The 17519-nt window shown below is 46.8% G+C and overlaps 1 protein-coding gene across 1 annotated transcript; it reads left to right on the plus strand.

Annotated features, from left to right (window-relative positions):
- Window positions 1-6: 6 nt before the first annotated feature.
- Window positions 7-17209, plus strand: ALKBH5 (alkB homolog 5, RNA demethylase). The gene is made up of 5 exons (XM_018569307.1): window positions 7-250; window positions 3566-3861; window positions 11975-12055; window positions 14751-14888; window positions 16586-17209. The coding sequence occupies exons 1-5, from the start codon at window positions 35-37 to the stop codon at window positions 16770-16772; spliced, it is 918 nt and encodes a 305-aa protein (XP_018424809.1). The 5' UTR covers window positions 7-34; the 3' UTR covers window positions 16773-17209.
- Window positions 17210-17519: the final 310 nt, after the last annotated feature.

Raw genomic sequence — 17519 nt, forward strand, 5'->3', positions numbered from 1 at the left:
CGCCAGCCCCGCCCCCCTTCCCCAGAACCCAGCCATGTCCGCCAGCGGCTACAGCGATCTGCGCGAGAAGCTGCAGTCCCGGGAGGTGAAGAAGAGGAAGCAGCCGGCCTCGGACACGGAGGACGAAGAGGCGGAGCTGGAAGAGGAGGAGGAGGCGCGGAAGGTGCGGAGCGGGATCCGAGGGGAGGGCTACACGTACGGGGCCCAGCTACAGAGAAGGGGCCCGGGCCAGGAGCGCCTCTACCCCAAGGTGGGTACTCCGGGGGAAGCACGTGATCAGTAGAGGGGACTTTGTTTCAAGTTGGGTAGTCTTGGGGAACACGTGACTACCTAACGTGGGTACTGGCAGGGAACACGTGATTCAGCCTGGGTACTCTGATCAGCTGGAGGAGCACGTGACAAAATCTAGGTACCTATATTGGGGGGTATAGACTGCACCCTAAGGTGAGTACTCCCATAGAGCAGGCTCTGCTAAACTGGGTACTTATGTAACTGCAAAGTGGGTACTCCCAGAGACCTGGGTATTTTCCACTGAGAGCAGCAGCATTAATGACTACTTTTAGCCAGACTGTACTGTCATTGGAGTATTGGTAACTGTGGTACTAGCTGGAGAGCATCATCACCCACGTGTGTACTACCAATAGAGAAGGGAGGCTATACCTCAAGGTGGGTACTCCCGAGGAGCCCCAAGGGGGGTACTCCCACATAGCTGAAGAGAGACCAGTTACGGGGGGGGGTGTAGTGCTGCGTGGCAACAGCAGTTGTATTCTCCACCCATCAGACAGGGAACTGTAACTCCTTTAAAGGAGAACTATGGGGTTAAGGCTTTTCCCCATAGTTCTCCTTAGGGTAACAGGAGGACACAAACTAGCGTCCTCCCATCACCCTAGGCTCAGTATACCGCGAGCTGTAGCTCGCGGTATACTGAGACGCCTCTGCCGAAGCAGATCCCGACAATTATGCCGGGATCCGCCCAGCTGCGTGACTGACTGCTGGCTCTGCCTATCTAGAGGCAGAGCCAGCTGTACCCGCCCCCTCCCCTGTCCATTCCGCCAGTCAGCACAGGCAGAGCGGGGAGGGGGGGAATCCAGCCCCTCCACTGTCACGGCAGAGAGCCGTGACAGGATCGAGAGGTGAGCGAACGCCGGTATGTGTTCGCTCACCTCCCGATCTACTGAGCCGACCTGTGACAGTCTCATTGTCACAGGTCGGCTAGAACTATGAGGTGAGTGAAAAGCACTCGCCTCATAGTTCTCCTTTAAGTGCATATCAGACCAAAACATTTTTCTCAGTTTTGGATGGAGTAGGGAAGGAATAGAACCCCCTGACAGGAGTTTACTGCTATCCATGGCTCTGTGAGATATTTCCTGTCACTTCCTCTGACAACAGTATCACCAGACAGGAAGTGAGGAAAAATCTGCAACAAGGAGCCAGACTGGGATATAATTCTGATTGGGTTCTAGATTTCGATTCTGCTAAAGAAAAGCATTTTTATTCCAGTCTGTGTTGCCCTTGGAGATTCGCCCTAACTTCCTGTCTTGTGAATATGGTCTCAACAGAACAGGAAGTGAGGGGAAAACTCTGTCACAGGCAGGAGTAAAACCTGGCAGGCGTTCTAACCCTTCGCTGTGAGGAACTGGCACTCCTAGGTGCAGCTTTTCTAAAGATAGGAGACGTTATTGGGGAGAATAAAGCAATTCCCAGCTTCCCAGATCACCTCTTCCTGCGTTTAGATCAAGGGTAGACAACCTCAGCACTCTGGCGAGACTATAAAACCTATCATGCCTCTTCCTCTTGGGAGTCCTGCGGCAATCAGTCATTTTGGGAGTTCCACAGCAGCTGCAGTGCCGAGGTTGTCTACCCCTAGTTTAGATGTTCTGCTCTAAAGGCCCATTCACACCACATCCAGATCACCAGACCAGATTGTTTCCGGACCTAAAATGTATCCCTATGCTATTTCTGTCCTCTGTTCACACCAGCGCAATCTGGACCGGACCAGAAGAATACTGCATGTCTCATTTGGTCTGGTCTGGAATGCACTAGAACTGCGGGCAGGTTCACACCATTTTCCGGACCAGCTCTGTGAATCTGCCCTCAAAGTGGCTTGAGGCGCATTTACATGCAACGTTCTCTTTGGATTTTAGCCTCCAGGTTTTTGGTGTTCCACAGTAGTTTTAGGCTATTCTACTGGGCAACCGTCCTCGCTCAGAACCACATCGGCGATCCAAGTATAGGTGCCGTCCTTTTACATTTAACTGGCTAGACAGGGTGCTGTTGAAGTTATCATAGCGGGTCCTACAGTAACATTGGCCAGGGCCCCCCCTTGGTTTGTCAGTAGATATAAAATGTGCCTGTAAAGTTAGTTTATACATCTTTGGCTTCCCTTTGGGCTATTGGAAGCCAGTGCAGGGATTGGCAGAGGGAGGTTGCAGACACTGAGCGGTTGGATTGGCAGAGGGAGGTTGCAGACACTGAGCGGGACGCAATGTCACTTCAAGCAATGTGGGGGATGGAAAATAAGGAAAATATAATTCCAACTTCAGTTTTTTTTTCCCATTTACAAGTAGAGTTCACCTAGATGATTTGGGGAGGGGTCCCAGAAAGTAATACGACAGTCAAAAGGTTTTTAAGCGATTTTAAAATGCTGATTAAATCACTGATGATGGACGCTGCTTCTTGATGTTTAAAAGTTTTGTTTCCTGCAGAAACAGCTTTTCCTCTACACTGGCCCTGATATCCTGTTTTCGGGTGGCACCTTTGCCTTGCGGGGTCCTATGGAGCCACCCTTGTGTGTGCTAGTAAGCTGCGTGTGGCTTCACAGACGCAGCAAGGCAAGACATTCTGCTCCTTTCTTCTTTAAGCTAGTAGATGGTTAGTTGCTGGAGTCTGATCTGTCCTTTTGTGATCTTGTATTGGTCAGGAAGTTCAGGGAAGCTGAGAGTTGGAGTTGTTCAGAAACACGACAAATGTAAAGGTGCCCATACACCTTACGATTATCGGCCGAAACTTTTCGTCCGATGATCGAATAGTCGTACGATTTTCGAAAAGCACCTGGACGAAATGCGGTGATTGCTTTGCCGTATTTTCGTTCGCGCATGCGCAGTGTAGATCGTGTGCGACTTTTGACGGGATGGAAAGGCCAGCAACCTTACGACAATCGTAGGATCTAGCAAAGTTTTCATACATGCTTGACCGTCAAAAGTCGTACGATTTATACAGTACTGTCGGTCGGACACTGCAATGCACACATACGATTATCGGCCAAAAAGTCGATCGCATACCAAAATCGTCTGATAATCGTAAGGTGTATGGGCACCTTAAGTTTTGGAGCGGAAATCTAAAGAAATGCTTTGCCGGACAATGTACATTTGTTTGATCCAAATTCGTTACTAGAAAGTTTGTAAGTTTAATATTACTCATGAAGGTTTTGCATTTTCTTGGAAGGCCCGCTGTATTTCCGCTGTATTTTTGCACTTGTAACAATAACTCTTACCAGTTGCACCTTTTTGAATATTAATTTATTGATCCATTGACCTTGTCTTTTTCTTTACCTCCCCCCCCCAAGGGTGACGTGGATGATATCCCGGACTGGGTGCACGAGCTGGTCATCCGTCGCCTGGTGGAGCACCGCCTCATCCCCGACGGCTTCGTAAACAGCGCTGTTATCAATGACTACCAGCCCGGAGGTTGTATAGTCTCCCACGTGGACCCCATCCACATCTTCGAGCGGCCCATCGTCTCAGTGTCCTTCTTCAGCGACTCAGCCCTGTGCTTTGGCTGCAAGTTTCAGTTCAAGCCCATCCGCGTGTCTGAGCCGGTGCTCTTCTTGCCTGTGCACAGGGGCAGCGTCACCTTGCTCAGGTAACTGGGGGGACGACGACATTGAGGGTCTGAATTCCGGTCCGCTTGTTGCTTAGCTTATCAATGTTGACGCTTTTATTTGTAATTCCAAAATTTTTTTTTTTTAAGCTGTGCTGCAGAAGAGCTGAAAATGCCAAGTTGCCGGGGGGGGGGGGTCACAGGCTGTGTGATATAGTTTGCTGAAATGTATAGTTCCTCTGCATGCCACTGGTGGTATGGTGGTAGAATATTGTCCTGTGGATCTTCTGTTTCTGTGGGTTTATAAGTACCGGCATCATCGGTCAGGAGGATGAAACTGTTCATACATAATCTGTTACTTCAAGTGGCAAAACAAATGACTTAATAGCAGGGCATGCTGGTGCTTATAGTCCCATCAGCAGCTATAGAGATGTGAGCTTGATGGTTATAGGGTGAGTCTGTTCTGCTGCTGCTCAGTTGGATCCCATAAGGTTGTAAGATAGATTTGTAATGTCACAGCAACTAATAAGCTATAAAATAATTGATATACCCTAGAGATCATTTACAAAGGTTGAGAAAGAGCTAGGATCTGCCTTGATGTGAATCTCATTACATGCAATGCTTGGGTCTGTTATCACTCAGAAGCTACCAATTAGTCTGGTATGAGTATGTATTAACACTGGCTTAAGGGGCTATATGATGGGTTAGATCCCCATGACTGCAGGTGAATTTGCATTTCAATCTCCTATAAATGTCCTTTAGGGTTCCTTTTACATTTTCGAGTTCCACCATAATCATTGAAGATTAGCAGGACAGGAGATGAGATATATTGTTACTTGTGGTTCTTCGACTGCTACTGTTGCCTGTACTTCTCCAGACTGCTGAGCTGCTAAGATAAGTTGGTGTTTACAAGCTAGGATGGCATAATGTGTCCCAGTAAATCCGGGGTAATGCCTTGATGACAGGACACAAGAACACCCCAGGCTGCTTTGCTGTACGAAATAGGTCATTGATTGCAAGCACATCTGACGGGACGAACACCAGGCTATGTGGTCACAGCAGCCTTGCTAGCACTAGTGTAGGATTGTATAGGAAACTGGATGAGGACTAACCGATCCGTGGCTTATAGGAGTATATATACAGAAGTATGTGGCATAGAGTTCAGAGCAAAATGTAACATAACATATCGAGACTTGACAGGTGCTTACGGCATTAGGTTTGACTTTCCAAACCGTTTAATTGCTTCCTAAAGACATCAACCCACAATAATTGTATTTTCATTAGATAATGGCAGTATTTCAGCATTCTATATTGTAATGCATCATTTTTTGTTGTATTCAGTAGTATAGCGGAAAGAGGTGGCTTTAGGGTGGTGTTCTAATCCCTCATTTTCATAATTGCTTTCATGTAAATATAACTTTTACATCCTGGATGTGTATAACAATAAGCTTGCAACTGTATCTTAGTTGCATGCTATGCTCACTTCAGGTTTAGACCTAAAACACTTCACAGAAAATAATGGAAATCCTTTATACTGGACCCCTGCTAACCGGCAGCGGTGTCCTTCTTGGTAGTGCTGTTAAGTAGCTCTTAGCTATCATAACTCAGCAGCTCTGGTTGTTTTTTATGTATATCCTATTGCTGTCCAGTGCACATTGCATCATGCATGTGTGGTCTAGGTTGAGGTGCAGCTAGAGAAAGCCCAGTAGCTATGAGTGCTGGTAGCTTTGAAGAGGATTGTGAGGGCTGGTAAAACAGCTGCGTGGTAGGAGGTCTGAGCAAGACACCTGTGATGGTTACTAGCACAAGGTTAAAGTGACACTAAACTCAGGATTTAAATCTGAAAGCCATTCAAGTACCCTAACTAATAACAAAATTGTATGTTATTTGTGTATCACTCGGCTGTAGGTCCTCAAAGCATCTCTGAATTGGTGCTGACACTGTCCTTCCTTCTGGAGGGTGGCTACTTTTGTTCCCCATGGTCCCTGTGTGTGTTGTAAAGTAGTCACCGCTCCAAGCTTGCCCCCGTGATGGACTACAATCTCATGTTTAGTTTACTGATTTTGTATTGAGATTGTAGTCCATCACGGGAGTGAGATTGGAGCTGTGACTATTTTACAACACACACAAGGACCATGGGGAAAAAATGGAGCAACAAGGGGGAGTGGGGAACTTGTAGGTGGCCAAGCTGGGATGCAGGTCTAAAGCTTTCCAGGTTTATATCGGCAAACTTGCCTTGGCCTTTCACCTGCAAACCACAATTTAGGCAGTCTCTCTTCAGCATCTTAAGAATTTGAATTTGCCAGATCAGTACAGCTCCCACTCTGCTTCTAGGGTGTTCCAGCTTCCATAGAGCTTATCACCGTGGCCCCAGGCGCCGTATTGTGAATGGCCAGGGGGAGCTGATGACTGAGCCGCTGGGGCGGGGGCTTGTACTAGTCGGACATGTACACAAAAGACACTAGAGAACCTGCATGAATGGAGGGCAGCAGGTGAGGCTAAGGCATGTTTACTGAGATAAACCTGGAGAGGTTCTACTGTCCGGAGTTGGGCTTTAAGTCTGCCCTAATGTGCTAGAAGCCAGTTACACTGACATTTTCTGGGGACACGCAGCAGCTTTAGGAGCTTTGCTTTAATCGGTGTCTCTAAATAAAATCGTTATGCTTAATACTAACTGTGGGGCTGCAGTGTAGTGCATGGACCATACACTGGCTGCAGGTAGTGGGGCTAGCACTTGCAGCTTAAAGGTACAAACAGGGTGCCAGGGAGGGGTTGCCGAGTGGTGTGGCTATGAATAGTGGGGCAGGAAGAGGTTGCAGAGTGGTGTGTGTGTGTGTGTGTGTGTGTGTGTGTGTGTATGTGCAGGGGGCAGGGAGGGGTTGCCGAGTGGTGTGGCTATGAACAGGGAGAGGTTGTGGGTTGCCGAGTGGTGTGGCTATGAACAGGGGGGAGGGGAGAAGTTGGGGGTTGCCGAGTGGTGTGGCTATGAACAGGGAGAGGTTGGGGGCTGCCGAGTGGTGTGGGTGTATGATCAGGGGGGCAGAGAGGAGTTGCAGAGTGGTGTGTGTATGATCAGGGGGGCAGGGAGAGGTTGTGGGTTGCCGAGTGGTGTGGCTATGAACAGGGAGAGGTTGTCGGTTGCCGAGTGGTTTGGCTATGAACAGGGGGGAAGGGAGAAGTTGGGTGTTGCCGAGTGGTGTGGCTATGAAAAGGGAGAGGTTGTGGGTTGCCGAGTGGTGTGGGTACGGTAAGTTCATTTTCTCACATTTTTGTAAAAAAGTGGACTTCCTCATTCTATGTCTGCCGTGCAGCTGGTATTTTTGGGAATCTGGCGATGGAATCCCTGTATTTTCTCAGTACAAGTATTTAGGTGCATTTCAGTTTGTAAGTGAACTCCCTGCTCATGTGAGGAGGATACAATTAGTCACGTCACTTCCTTTGTCTGATTCCTGAGGGCTGAGTGTATGAACTGAAGGGCACTGCCGGTCTCATTTATCCTTCACCGTGTTACATCTGTCACTATCCCAGAAAGCCATCTGCTTCAGGTCAGGGGATGGCCAAGTGTCATCATCTTGGCATGAGGGGCCAGTAAACCAAAACCACCATTGGGCTTGATTATAACCGTTCTGGAAGATGGTGGTTTTAGTATTCGGAACCCATCAAGTTCCTAAACAAGAGATACTATTCATGAAACTGGAATTCCAGAAGAGTGGTAACAGATAAAAACTTGGCGGCCATTTGTAGCCTGCCGGGGTCTTTGTTTTGTATGGAAAGTTACCCACCAATTAAATGTCTCCCAGTTATTAGTTGTCAGTGTGCTTATTTCACCTCTCAACCAAACTTCCGAGCCTGCAAATGGCTGGTGTCATAGCTGATCACATGTGCAGCACCATGGCAACTGCAATCCAAGCAGAGGCCAAGATGGAGCCTTCCTTGGCTGTTAGGGATAGGAGGCTGTGTGTGTGTGTGTCAAGGCTCATCAGTACACATATATTTTAGGGCTCATTCACACGGGCATACAGGTCCGTACGGTGCGCACATCAGTAAAAAGACCGACCCCAGAAGGGCCAAAAGCTATATGCAATTACCCTTTAGATCATAAGCCCTCACGGGCAGGGCCCCCTTACCGTCTTCAATTGTATTGTAATGTGTTCCTTATATTGTAAAGCGCTGCGCAAACTGTTGCCGCTATATAAATCCTGTATAATATTAATAATTGTCGCACCCACCCCAACCTGCACATTTGTGTGGGTCTGGGTGACTGCACTTGGACTCGCACTGTCTCTGTAGAAGTACGGACACCTGGACCCGCACGGATGTGCAGATTTGGGTGCGCATGTGTCGGCGTGTAATTAAGTGCAGCTGCGTTATCCCAATTACATGCAGAACCTTTCCCTTCAAGATCTTTTTACGGGCATGCACGCCCCTTTGAGGCCTTAAGTTCAGTCTAGGGAGCCAGGTCATCTGTTGCCAAATGCTCAGATTAAACCAAGCAGGCTGGTCATTCATGTGCTGGCACTTCCTGCAAATGTTTATTTCCAGGTCCTTCCAAACTTTAGGCAAGGCTGCAGGTGTGGAGTCCGCATGAATGTTAGTAGTTTGTTTTGACCGCATTTGCCAGCCTAAGTGTCCATTCACACCACATCCAGACCAGATCTTTTCCAGACCCAAAATGCATCCTAATGTATCCCTATGCTATTCCTGGCCTCTGTTCACACCAGCGCACTCTGTTCCAGACCAGAAAATACTGCTGGTCTCATTTTGTCTGGTCTGGAATGCACTGGATCTGCGGGCAGTTTCACACCATTTTCTGGACCAGATCTGGTCTGGAAAATGGTGTGAACCTGCCCTAAAATCCCACGAGCAAGAGCACTTCTCTAAAGAACGCCTTCCTTGTCATATCTGCCATCTTTGTGTTCTGACTGATCTGATTACTGGTGGCTGCTCTGTGGAGTAACCTTATTAGAGTTTTATGTAATCCGGCTGTAAAGGGCAGAGGAGTCATTCGCTTTTAAGCCTCGGATTATATATTTGTATCACCCAGTGGAACTTAAAAGATCTAGACAAGCCGCTTCCTGACAGCTATCAGATATTTCCAGTTGTAACATAATGGTGCCCAATTGAATATTGCTGTATTTATGGGAAGCATCTGATGTAGGTATTGCTGCGTGTTTTTTGTATTTGCAAATAAGAGGATAGCAAAGGACACGTTACTATTAAGCTGATCATACACATGGATTTCTCCAGCCCTACTAAACAGCGCGGATGGAGCCATCTTCCCTCTTGGGCTTTTCTATTCTGACAGCCAGTGCCTAGCAGAGAAGCGGACCCGACAGTTGTATGCGGAATCTAGCCACTGGCACGGTGGGATGGGGGGGGGGTGGAGGCTCCCCTTTACTGCCATCAATAGGGTCCGAGCCGAGCGATGTCGGGCCCATTACCTGCTGTTGACATTCAGCTGCCGCCGCTGCAAGGTTTGGTGTTTCGGAGCCTGATATCAGTTATCGGCCTGATAGGTGGCCCATAATTATCCGTTCTGAATAAAACATATTGGCCGATAACCAATATCAGGTTATTGCACTGCGTTGCCCCCGAACCCCCCCCCCCCATCACTTAGCTCTCTCCTCCTATCAAGCCTGCTGTACAGTTCACTGCAAAAGACTGATTTCAGCTAAAATTCAGGTATTTAAGCTGATATATATTAATCAAGATATATTTATGGCATATTGATGAATACAGATCTGTATTCATATTTCTGGAGCTCAGTGTTGAATATCAGTAATGTCGGCATTTATTGTGATGTGTAGGAGTCTGGTCCATCGGGTTTACTTTATCCGCGCCCGATATGTGATCAGAGCGTGATTTCTCGTTTACACTGTGAATACATATGCGCGATTTCTGTCACAGACTAGGGATATGTTGACAGGGACCTCGAGTGTTCTCGTCGGGTCTTCCAAATTTGGAACCGCCGCTGGCTTGTCCTTACAGCAGCCATATTAGGACACTGTAGACTGTGAAACTGGATCTAGTGTCTCAGGAGCCGGCATGATCTGCTACTTACACTGCCAATGGTGCCGGTTACTGATTGACGCAATATTTACTGGTCAATGAGTTTACCATTCTACCTCTTGCAGATGATTAAAGTGACTCTAAACTCAGGAGTAAAAACTTAAACATGTATTCAAGGACCTCCACTATTAACAAAAATGTAACTTATTTGTGTATCACTCGGCTGTGGATCCTCAAATCATCTCTGAATTTGTGCCGACACTGTCCTTCCTTCTGGAGGGGGGGCTACTTGAATTCCCCATGTTCTGTGTTTGTTGTAAAGTAGTCACCACTCCAAGCTCGCTCCCGTGATGGGACTACAATCTCAATACAAATCGGTAAACTAAACATGAGATTTGTAGTCCATTCCGAGAGCGAGCTTGGAGCGGTGACTACATTACACCACACACAGGGACCATGGGGAACAAAAGTAGCCCCCCTCCAGAAGGAAGGACAGTGTCCTAACGACAACTTTCGTCCCCTTCTGAGATGTCTTGAGATTTTTGCAGTTTACAAATGAGATTTCTCAGGAAGGCCAGGGTTACATCACCAGTGCCTCATTCAACCAGGAAGTAGAATAACACGCAGAGCTACAGGCTGATATGATTTTAGTAAAAGGGTGTAAAGGTCCACTTTAATACTTCCCAGTTCTGTGGTATATTCATTTTTTTTGTTCTTTTTCTTTCTTTTGTTTCTTCTTTCTCCTCCTGACTGTGATCTGTTTAAAGTAAACCTGTCATTAAAATTTGCTCACTTGATAAAAAACAAATGCATAAGCATGAAGCATAGTTACAATGAAAACCCTCATATCTGAATGATCAGTACAGTCAGAGATAATGGGCTGCTGACGTTTTATTGCAAATCTTGACTTTTGCTGTAGAAATTGTGACCCCCCCCCCCCCCCCCCCCAAATCCATATTTTGCCATTCAACCAGGGCAGCTAAGGTAACGCGCGTAGTTTTCTCAACATATGCTTGTGTTGGCATTGCCCAGGTATGTCTGTTCTTTGTATACAGTCGGGCATTGTTGGTGTATGTAAAGCCAGACTTTGTCCTAGAACAGTGAATGGTGTCAGGAGATCTATAGTCACTATAATGGTTTGTTTGTCTCTTTATAATCTGTGTACACATACAGCAATGTTTGCTCGTTTGTATATTAATTATGTATTCACTGCTTACCTATACAGCATGGTCATTGTACCTTCACCTCGGTGCAAGTCCACAGACAATGCTTCAATGTTAAGTTTACCTGGGTCCTCCTTGAAGAAAGTGTGTGTCAGTCAGTGTCATTCACACCTTTTATTTATAATCAACTGTTTTGTTTGTGCCCTGTTATATCTGCGTTCTTAAAAATGTTTTAGCTACAGTTTGGGACTATAAGCAGATTGTGCCTGGCGGCAGATTCAGACATTGGCCTTCATAACGGCATAAACCGTCGTGCACTAACCCAGGGGTGGCCAACTCCTGCTGTTGTGAAACTACAGGACAGTTAGGCCTCATTCACATGAGAGAAAGCCGGCACGTACAGCGCAGTGCACGCCGTATCGGGCAGCTCCCGGGAAGGACAGGTGCTGTGTGTGATTTAATACGCAGGCCCTGATCTTCTCAATGGGAGTACGCCGCCCTGCACGTCCATGCGGGTGTCCGTACTCGTACGCTGACAGGATGGATCTGGCGCACCCGTAAGGATCTGCGCGTAGGGTGGCGTACAGCCACGTACTCTCATAGAGAAGAGGGCCTGCGTACTAATCACACGCAGCACCTCTCCTTCCCGGGAGCTGCCCGATAAGGCTGTGCACTGAGCTGTACGTGCCGGCCTTTTCTCGTGTGACTGAGGCCTTACATGCATGACTGGCATTGTACACTTGTAGTTTAAAGCACGGCTGGGAGGGCCGGAGTTGCCTACCCCTGCACTAACACAAATCAGCAACCGGAAATATATTATCAGTGGCTATCCAAACCTGATATCTGCATGGTTGGTGTGGGTTACTGTTATTACACTTGTGCCATAGATGACCAATGTGGTTTCTGAGTAAAAAACAAAGTTTCAAGATTGTGATTTTATATACGGTATATAAATAATATTTTTATTTTTTTTTTCCTTGCAGTGGGTACGCAGCAGATGAAATCACACACTGCATTAGACCACAAGACATAAAGGAGAGACGCGCTGTGGTAATACTTAGAAAGTAAGTTTGAAAATTGCTTTCACTTTGTTTTTGTAAAGCAAACTTGTTATTGCTACAAGCTATTGAATGTCATACATGAGCCAAAAACTGGGGTGGGCAAATAATCCAGCACTTGTAGAACTAAAAGTCCCATGGGGCATTGCAAGACTGACAGTTACAGACATGACTCCCAGAGGTATGATGGGATTTGTAATTAAAGCACAGCTGGGGGGCCATAGTTGCCCACCCTGGCTTACAAATACTATTGGTGGGGGGGGGTTATTTATCAAAACTGGAGCAGACAAAATCGTGAGCAGCTGTGCAATGCAACCATCGGCTTGTCTCTTCAGTTTGTTCAGTTTAATATTTGAAAATAAAAGCGAGAAGCTGATTGGTTGCCATGTACAGCTGTTTCAGTTTTGATAAATTCCCCTCAATTTTGTTGTCTTAATCATACGAAACCATTTTGAGGTTTGCTATGAGGAAAAGCCATCTTTGATTCCTGGTGTCGTCCAAGCAATCCCGATTCCCCCAGGCAAATGCTCGCATTCCTTTTGGTTGTGTAGAAGAAGAATTTGTAGCATAGTTGGCGTCACCTGGCATTCTCCTCCCTCTGCTCTTCAGCTGTCACTTCCTGTGTTTTGTCCTTTCATGGAGCCCAACACTGTAGATCCTGACTTAGGAAAGCAACATTTTATTCTCTGATGATGATACAGAGCACGCTCTTCAGCAACTTGATGAGATTAAAAGCATTGCATAGTTGTATGGCGTGTACCAGTGCTCTAATTTTGTTCTTTAAGGGATTGTTCACACACCAGCAGTCACACTCGGGCATGGCTGCTGCTGTGCCTGGACAGTGCCAATGTGCACCACATGTTTTGCTTTTTATTTTGCTTTTCTTTATTGAAATGTCAAAGTGATATTTCATTATGTTCTATGGGCTCACTGTGGTATGACGTGCTTGCACTACGTCTCACTGCATTCCATACTTTAAGCACACACCACTGGAACACAATAGTACCGTGTTTCCCCGAAAGTAAGACCTACCCCGAAAATAAGACCTAGTGCTATCCTCGGGGATTTCTGTAATATAAGACCTACCCCGAAAATAAGAAATAGTTTGGGGTAGGTCTTATATTACAGACATCCCTGAAGATAGCGCTAAGTCTTACCTTCGGGGTAGCTGCACATGTAATTCAATTTCACATGTGAAGACCGGCCGCAGCTCCCTCCCGCCCCCCTCGCCCGTCCACCTACCCGCACGCTGTTGCTCTCTGGATGACATCAGAGCGGAGAGGCAGCTCCCTTTCGCCCCATACCAGACACGCCCCCTCGCCCACCCACCTGTGTTTCTCCTTGTAATGGATCAGAGCGGAGAGGCTGCTCCCTCCCGCCCCCCTGCCAGTCTTATTTTCGGGGAAACACGGTATGAACTGTCCACTACCCTTGACAAATTGCCTTGTTTTGCATTTGGGTTGCTCTGGCTGTTTTTTCCAGCAGAGCCCAAACACAAGACGAGGTACTTTTGCCTTGTCATGGGTCGTGTGAACGAGCACCAAGTCTGTATCCTCATGGCACCTATGTCTGAGGACCCCGGAACACACAGGTGCTGGTTTCAGATGGCACGTGCAGACACTTGGTGCTGTTACTAAAGTCTAATTCCAACCAAATGGTTTTGTTTTTTAGAGTGGGGAAGAGGTAAAATTTGATGTCCTGTTTTTATTCATGCCCAAGACCCCATGGGGGGGAGCATTTTATACTTCTTGTCCCTATCATGCCTGTACAAGAATTTGAGGGCACAGTTGTTGGGACAGGAAGTCATATATAATACATGCACAGGACAAATTCATGTGGCATTCAAGAATCCATTTATCCAATCCAGAAGCCCTCAGGATTTTGTTAGGAGCCAGCTCCATTGACGGTGAAACTTAATAGTTATATAGATATAAGTGATTCTGCGCTGGACCTAGAAAAGTGTATAAGTACTTGTGTGCCAATTTAGTTTGAAGGCTGACCTCAATAGTTAGGTGCCAGCTGTTTTTTTGTTTTTTTTTTTAAATCCTCTTTAAAAAAAAAATAAAAAAAATCCTCTTTTAAAGAGGATTGGTTATCTGGCTCCTGGGATTTGTCCAGCTCAGTAGTATCTGTTCGAACCCGTCTCCACTCTACCAATGTGTTTTTTTGTCTGTGTGTCTATTAAAGGAGAAATTTCCCCTTTAGGGGCGCAGACTGCAATACATTCCTAAATGGAGTAGAAAATCGTCAGTGCTCCACTCTAGGAACAATGCCCGCATTCAATACAAACCACGGAGGCATTGACCTCCTTTCCTAGAGCAATATAATCCCGACCCTTCCCAGTTCCATCCAAAACTTAGCTTTTAAAGTGTTTCTAAACCAAAGGACAAACATGTCATACTGTATCTTGCAGCTTACCAGCCCTTAGGTATGGTGGCTGCATTAGTTGTGTGTTTTTTTTTTTTTCTTCAGAAAAGTACTTTTTCTGCAAGTACAGAAAGTCCTGTTGATCCTGCCGGAAATCCACTAAGATTTTAATTGTGTATATGCAGTTACAATGTAATCAGCCTTCCCATGTCTCTTCTGTGGGCATCAAAACATCCTCCCCTTCATTTTATGGCTTTTAAGATCATTTGTCTTACCCTGTGCAATCCTGCTCTGCCTATACCCACTGGGGATATAAATGGTGTTTTTTTGACAGAACTAGATCAGAGGCTCCACGCCTGGAAAAGGCCCTTAGTGGTAATTATCACCCTGAAAAACTGTCTGGGAACAACAAGCAGCATATCCTGAAACCAAAACGCTCCCACCGCAAAGCTGATCCTGACGCAGCACACAGGTATGGATTATTCCCGTCTACTCTTAGGTTGTCCAATGCTTGGTCAGTGATTGCTCCTGATTCTGTTCATACTGTCTATATAGCTGGTCATACATATGAACTTCTAAACAATCCAATCAGAGAGGCCCTTACACTGCATGGTTAGGAGATATAAAGGAGATTGCGTACCCAGGTTAAGAGCTGCAATCTGTGAGAACCTTCCTTCAGTTTACATGAATAGGGGAAACAAATGGCTTGAAGTCCCAGTGTCTGGAGGTCCTCAATGGTCCCACCCTCCAATGTGGGAATAGAGCTTTGCAATTACAGCAAAACTCCAGGAAAATTGTTTAAATACACAAATTTAGTGAAAGTTCCATAACGCTCTCCACTTGCAGCACATCCTACTCCATCTTCCTGGGTGGAATTACACTCGCAGCACATCCTCCTCAATCTTCCCGGGTGGAATTACACTCACAGCACATCCTCCTCAGTCTATCCCCGGGTAGTATTACACTCGCAGCTCATCCTCCTCATTCTTCCCCCGGTTAGTATTACACTCGCAGCTCATCCTCAGTCTTCCCCGGGTAGTATTACACTCGCAGCTCATCCTCCTCAGTCTTCCCCCGGGTAGTATTACACTCACAGCACATCCTCCTCAGTATCCCCCGGGTAGTATTACATCCACAGCGCATCCTCCTCAGTCTTCCCCCGGGTAGTATTACATCCGCAGCTCATCCTCCTCAGTCTTCCCCCGGGTAGTATTACACTCGCAGCTCATCCTCAGTCTTCCCCCGGGTAGTATTACACTCGCAGCTCATCCTCCTCAGTCTTCCCCCGGGTAGTATTACACTCGCAGCTCATCCTCCTCCGTCTTCCCACGGGTAGTATTACACTCGCAGCTCATCCCTCTCAGTCTTCCCCCGGGTAGTATTACATCCGCAGCTCATCATCCTCAGTCTTCCCCCGGGTAGTATTACACTCGCAGCTCATCCTCCTCAGTCTTCCCCCGGGTAGTATTACATCCGCAGCTCATCCTCCTCAGTTTTCCCCCGGGTAGTATTACATCCGCAGCTCATCCTCCTCAGTCTTCCCCTGGGTAGTATTACATCCGCAGCTCATCCTCAGTCTTCCCCCGGGTAGTATTACACTCGCAGCACATCCTCCTCAGTATCCCCCGGGTAGTATTACATCCGCAGCGCATCCTCCTCAGTCTTCCCCCGGGTAGTATTACACTCGCAGCTCATCCTCCTCAGTCTTCCCCCGGGTAGTATTACATCCACAGCTCATCCTCCTCAGTCTTCCCCCGGGTAGTATTACATCCGCAGCTCATCCTCAATCTTCTAGAATTACTCGCTGCATATTCCCAGTTCCCGGGTGGAATTCAGCCTAGAAGAGTGAGGAAAACCTGTATTGGAACTACTGCAGGGAATATGGCTGTGGATTGAGGGTAGGTATTGCAGCCCAAGCTGTTATGGGTTTTTCCCCTCTTTCCTCTAGAAAGTACTGTCGCTCAGGGTTGGGCTTTAAATCAATGATTTTCATGAGCGAGCTGTTGAGCTGTCACGTGTGAGTAGCTTCCCTTTTGGTCCCTATTATTATAATGCTGATAAATAATAAATGCATAAACCCTTTCCCTGATTGACATGTGTATGAAATCCGTTTGAGGCAGCAGCTGGACCGTTAAATTAAACCCTCTGGATTTGTTTTTTTCCCCTCAGACCTCGTGTTCTTGAAATGGATAAAGAAGAAAACCGAAGATCTGTAGTTTTACCAAAACCAAGGAGAAGGAGCATAGTCAGCTCTGAGAACTATTGGAGGAGGCCCTACGAGTACGTGGACAACCACACAGACACGGGGGAGGACGAGGGAAGCCCGGCCCGGAAAGTAAAAATGAGGCGACACTGAGGAAGCTCTTCCACGGACTCCGGTCCCCAGTCACTGGACTGTGGAACTACCTGTATATTTGGGTTCTTTTTTTTTTTTTTTTTTTCCCCCCCTCCGCCAAGGCGGCATTGGAAGACGCGGTCTCTTCTGTAAATCAATGCAACGTGTTTTTGGATCCAGTCTTTCCCACTTTCCGCCATCTTTTTCTGACGTGCGTTCGAGTTTATGCCAGCAGAGGAGCCTTCTCAGAAAAAAGGGGGGAGCGAGCAGCCATCGTGTTCAGCGTTGATCCTCCTTTGCTGATGGTTTACAAGCTGCCTATTGGCTGGAGATGGAGAGCAGCTTGAATGGCACTGAAGGAAAGTACTGTATATGCTGAAAGTGAAAGATGCCAGCTCTCTCAAGGAACACTTTGACAACGTTAAAGTTTTTTTGTTTTTTTTTTGGTTCAACAGTTTGGGTTTTTTTTCCTTTTATTTTTGTTTGTCCCTGTGAGTAGGAGAGAGTGAGAGAAAGAGAGAGAGTGGTCACTGAAGTGTGGAGGACTGACGAGGGGTCAGGTGGTGTGTGCTGCGCCGTCTGTGGTGGTGGTGGTGAGGAGGAGGAGGAGGATGTACGCGCCACCTCTCCCCATCGGTCCTTCTTACGATATATCTTCAAGCAAACAATGGTTAGGAAAAGTCTGAACGATTCCGTATGCTAAAAGAGAAATCCAGATGTTTTATTTCTAGCAATATAAGCACTAATAATAAAGTATATAAGCAGATT

This window comes from Nanorana parkeri, unplaced genomic scaffold (assembly GCF_000935625.1).
Source record: "Nanorana parkeri isolate BGI_ZX_2015 unplaced genomic scaffold, ASM93562v1 scaffold1320, whole genome shotgun sequence".
Classification (NCBI taxonomy): Eukaryota; Metazoa; Chordata; class Amphibia; order Anura; family Dicroglossidae; genus Nanorana; species Nanorana parkeri.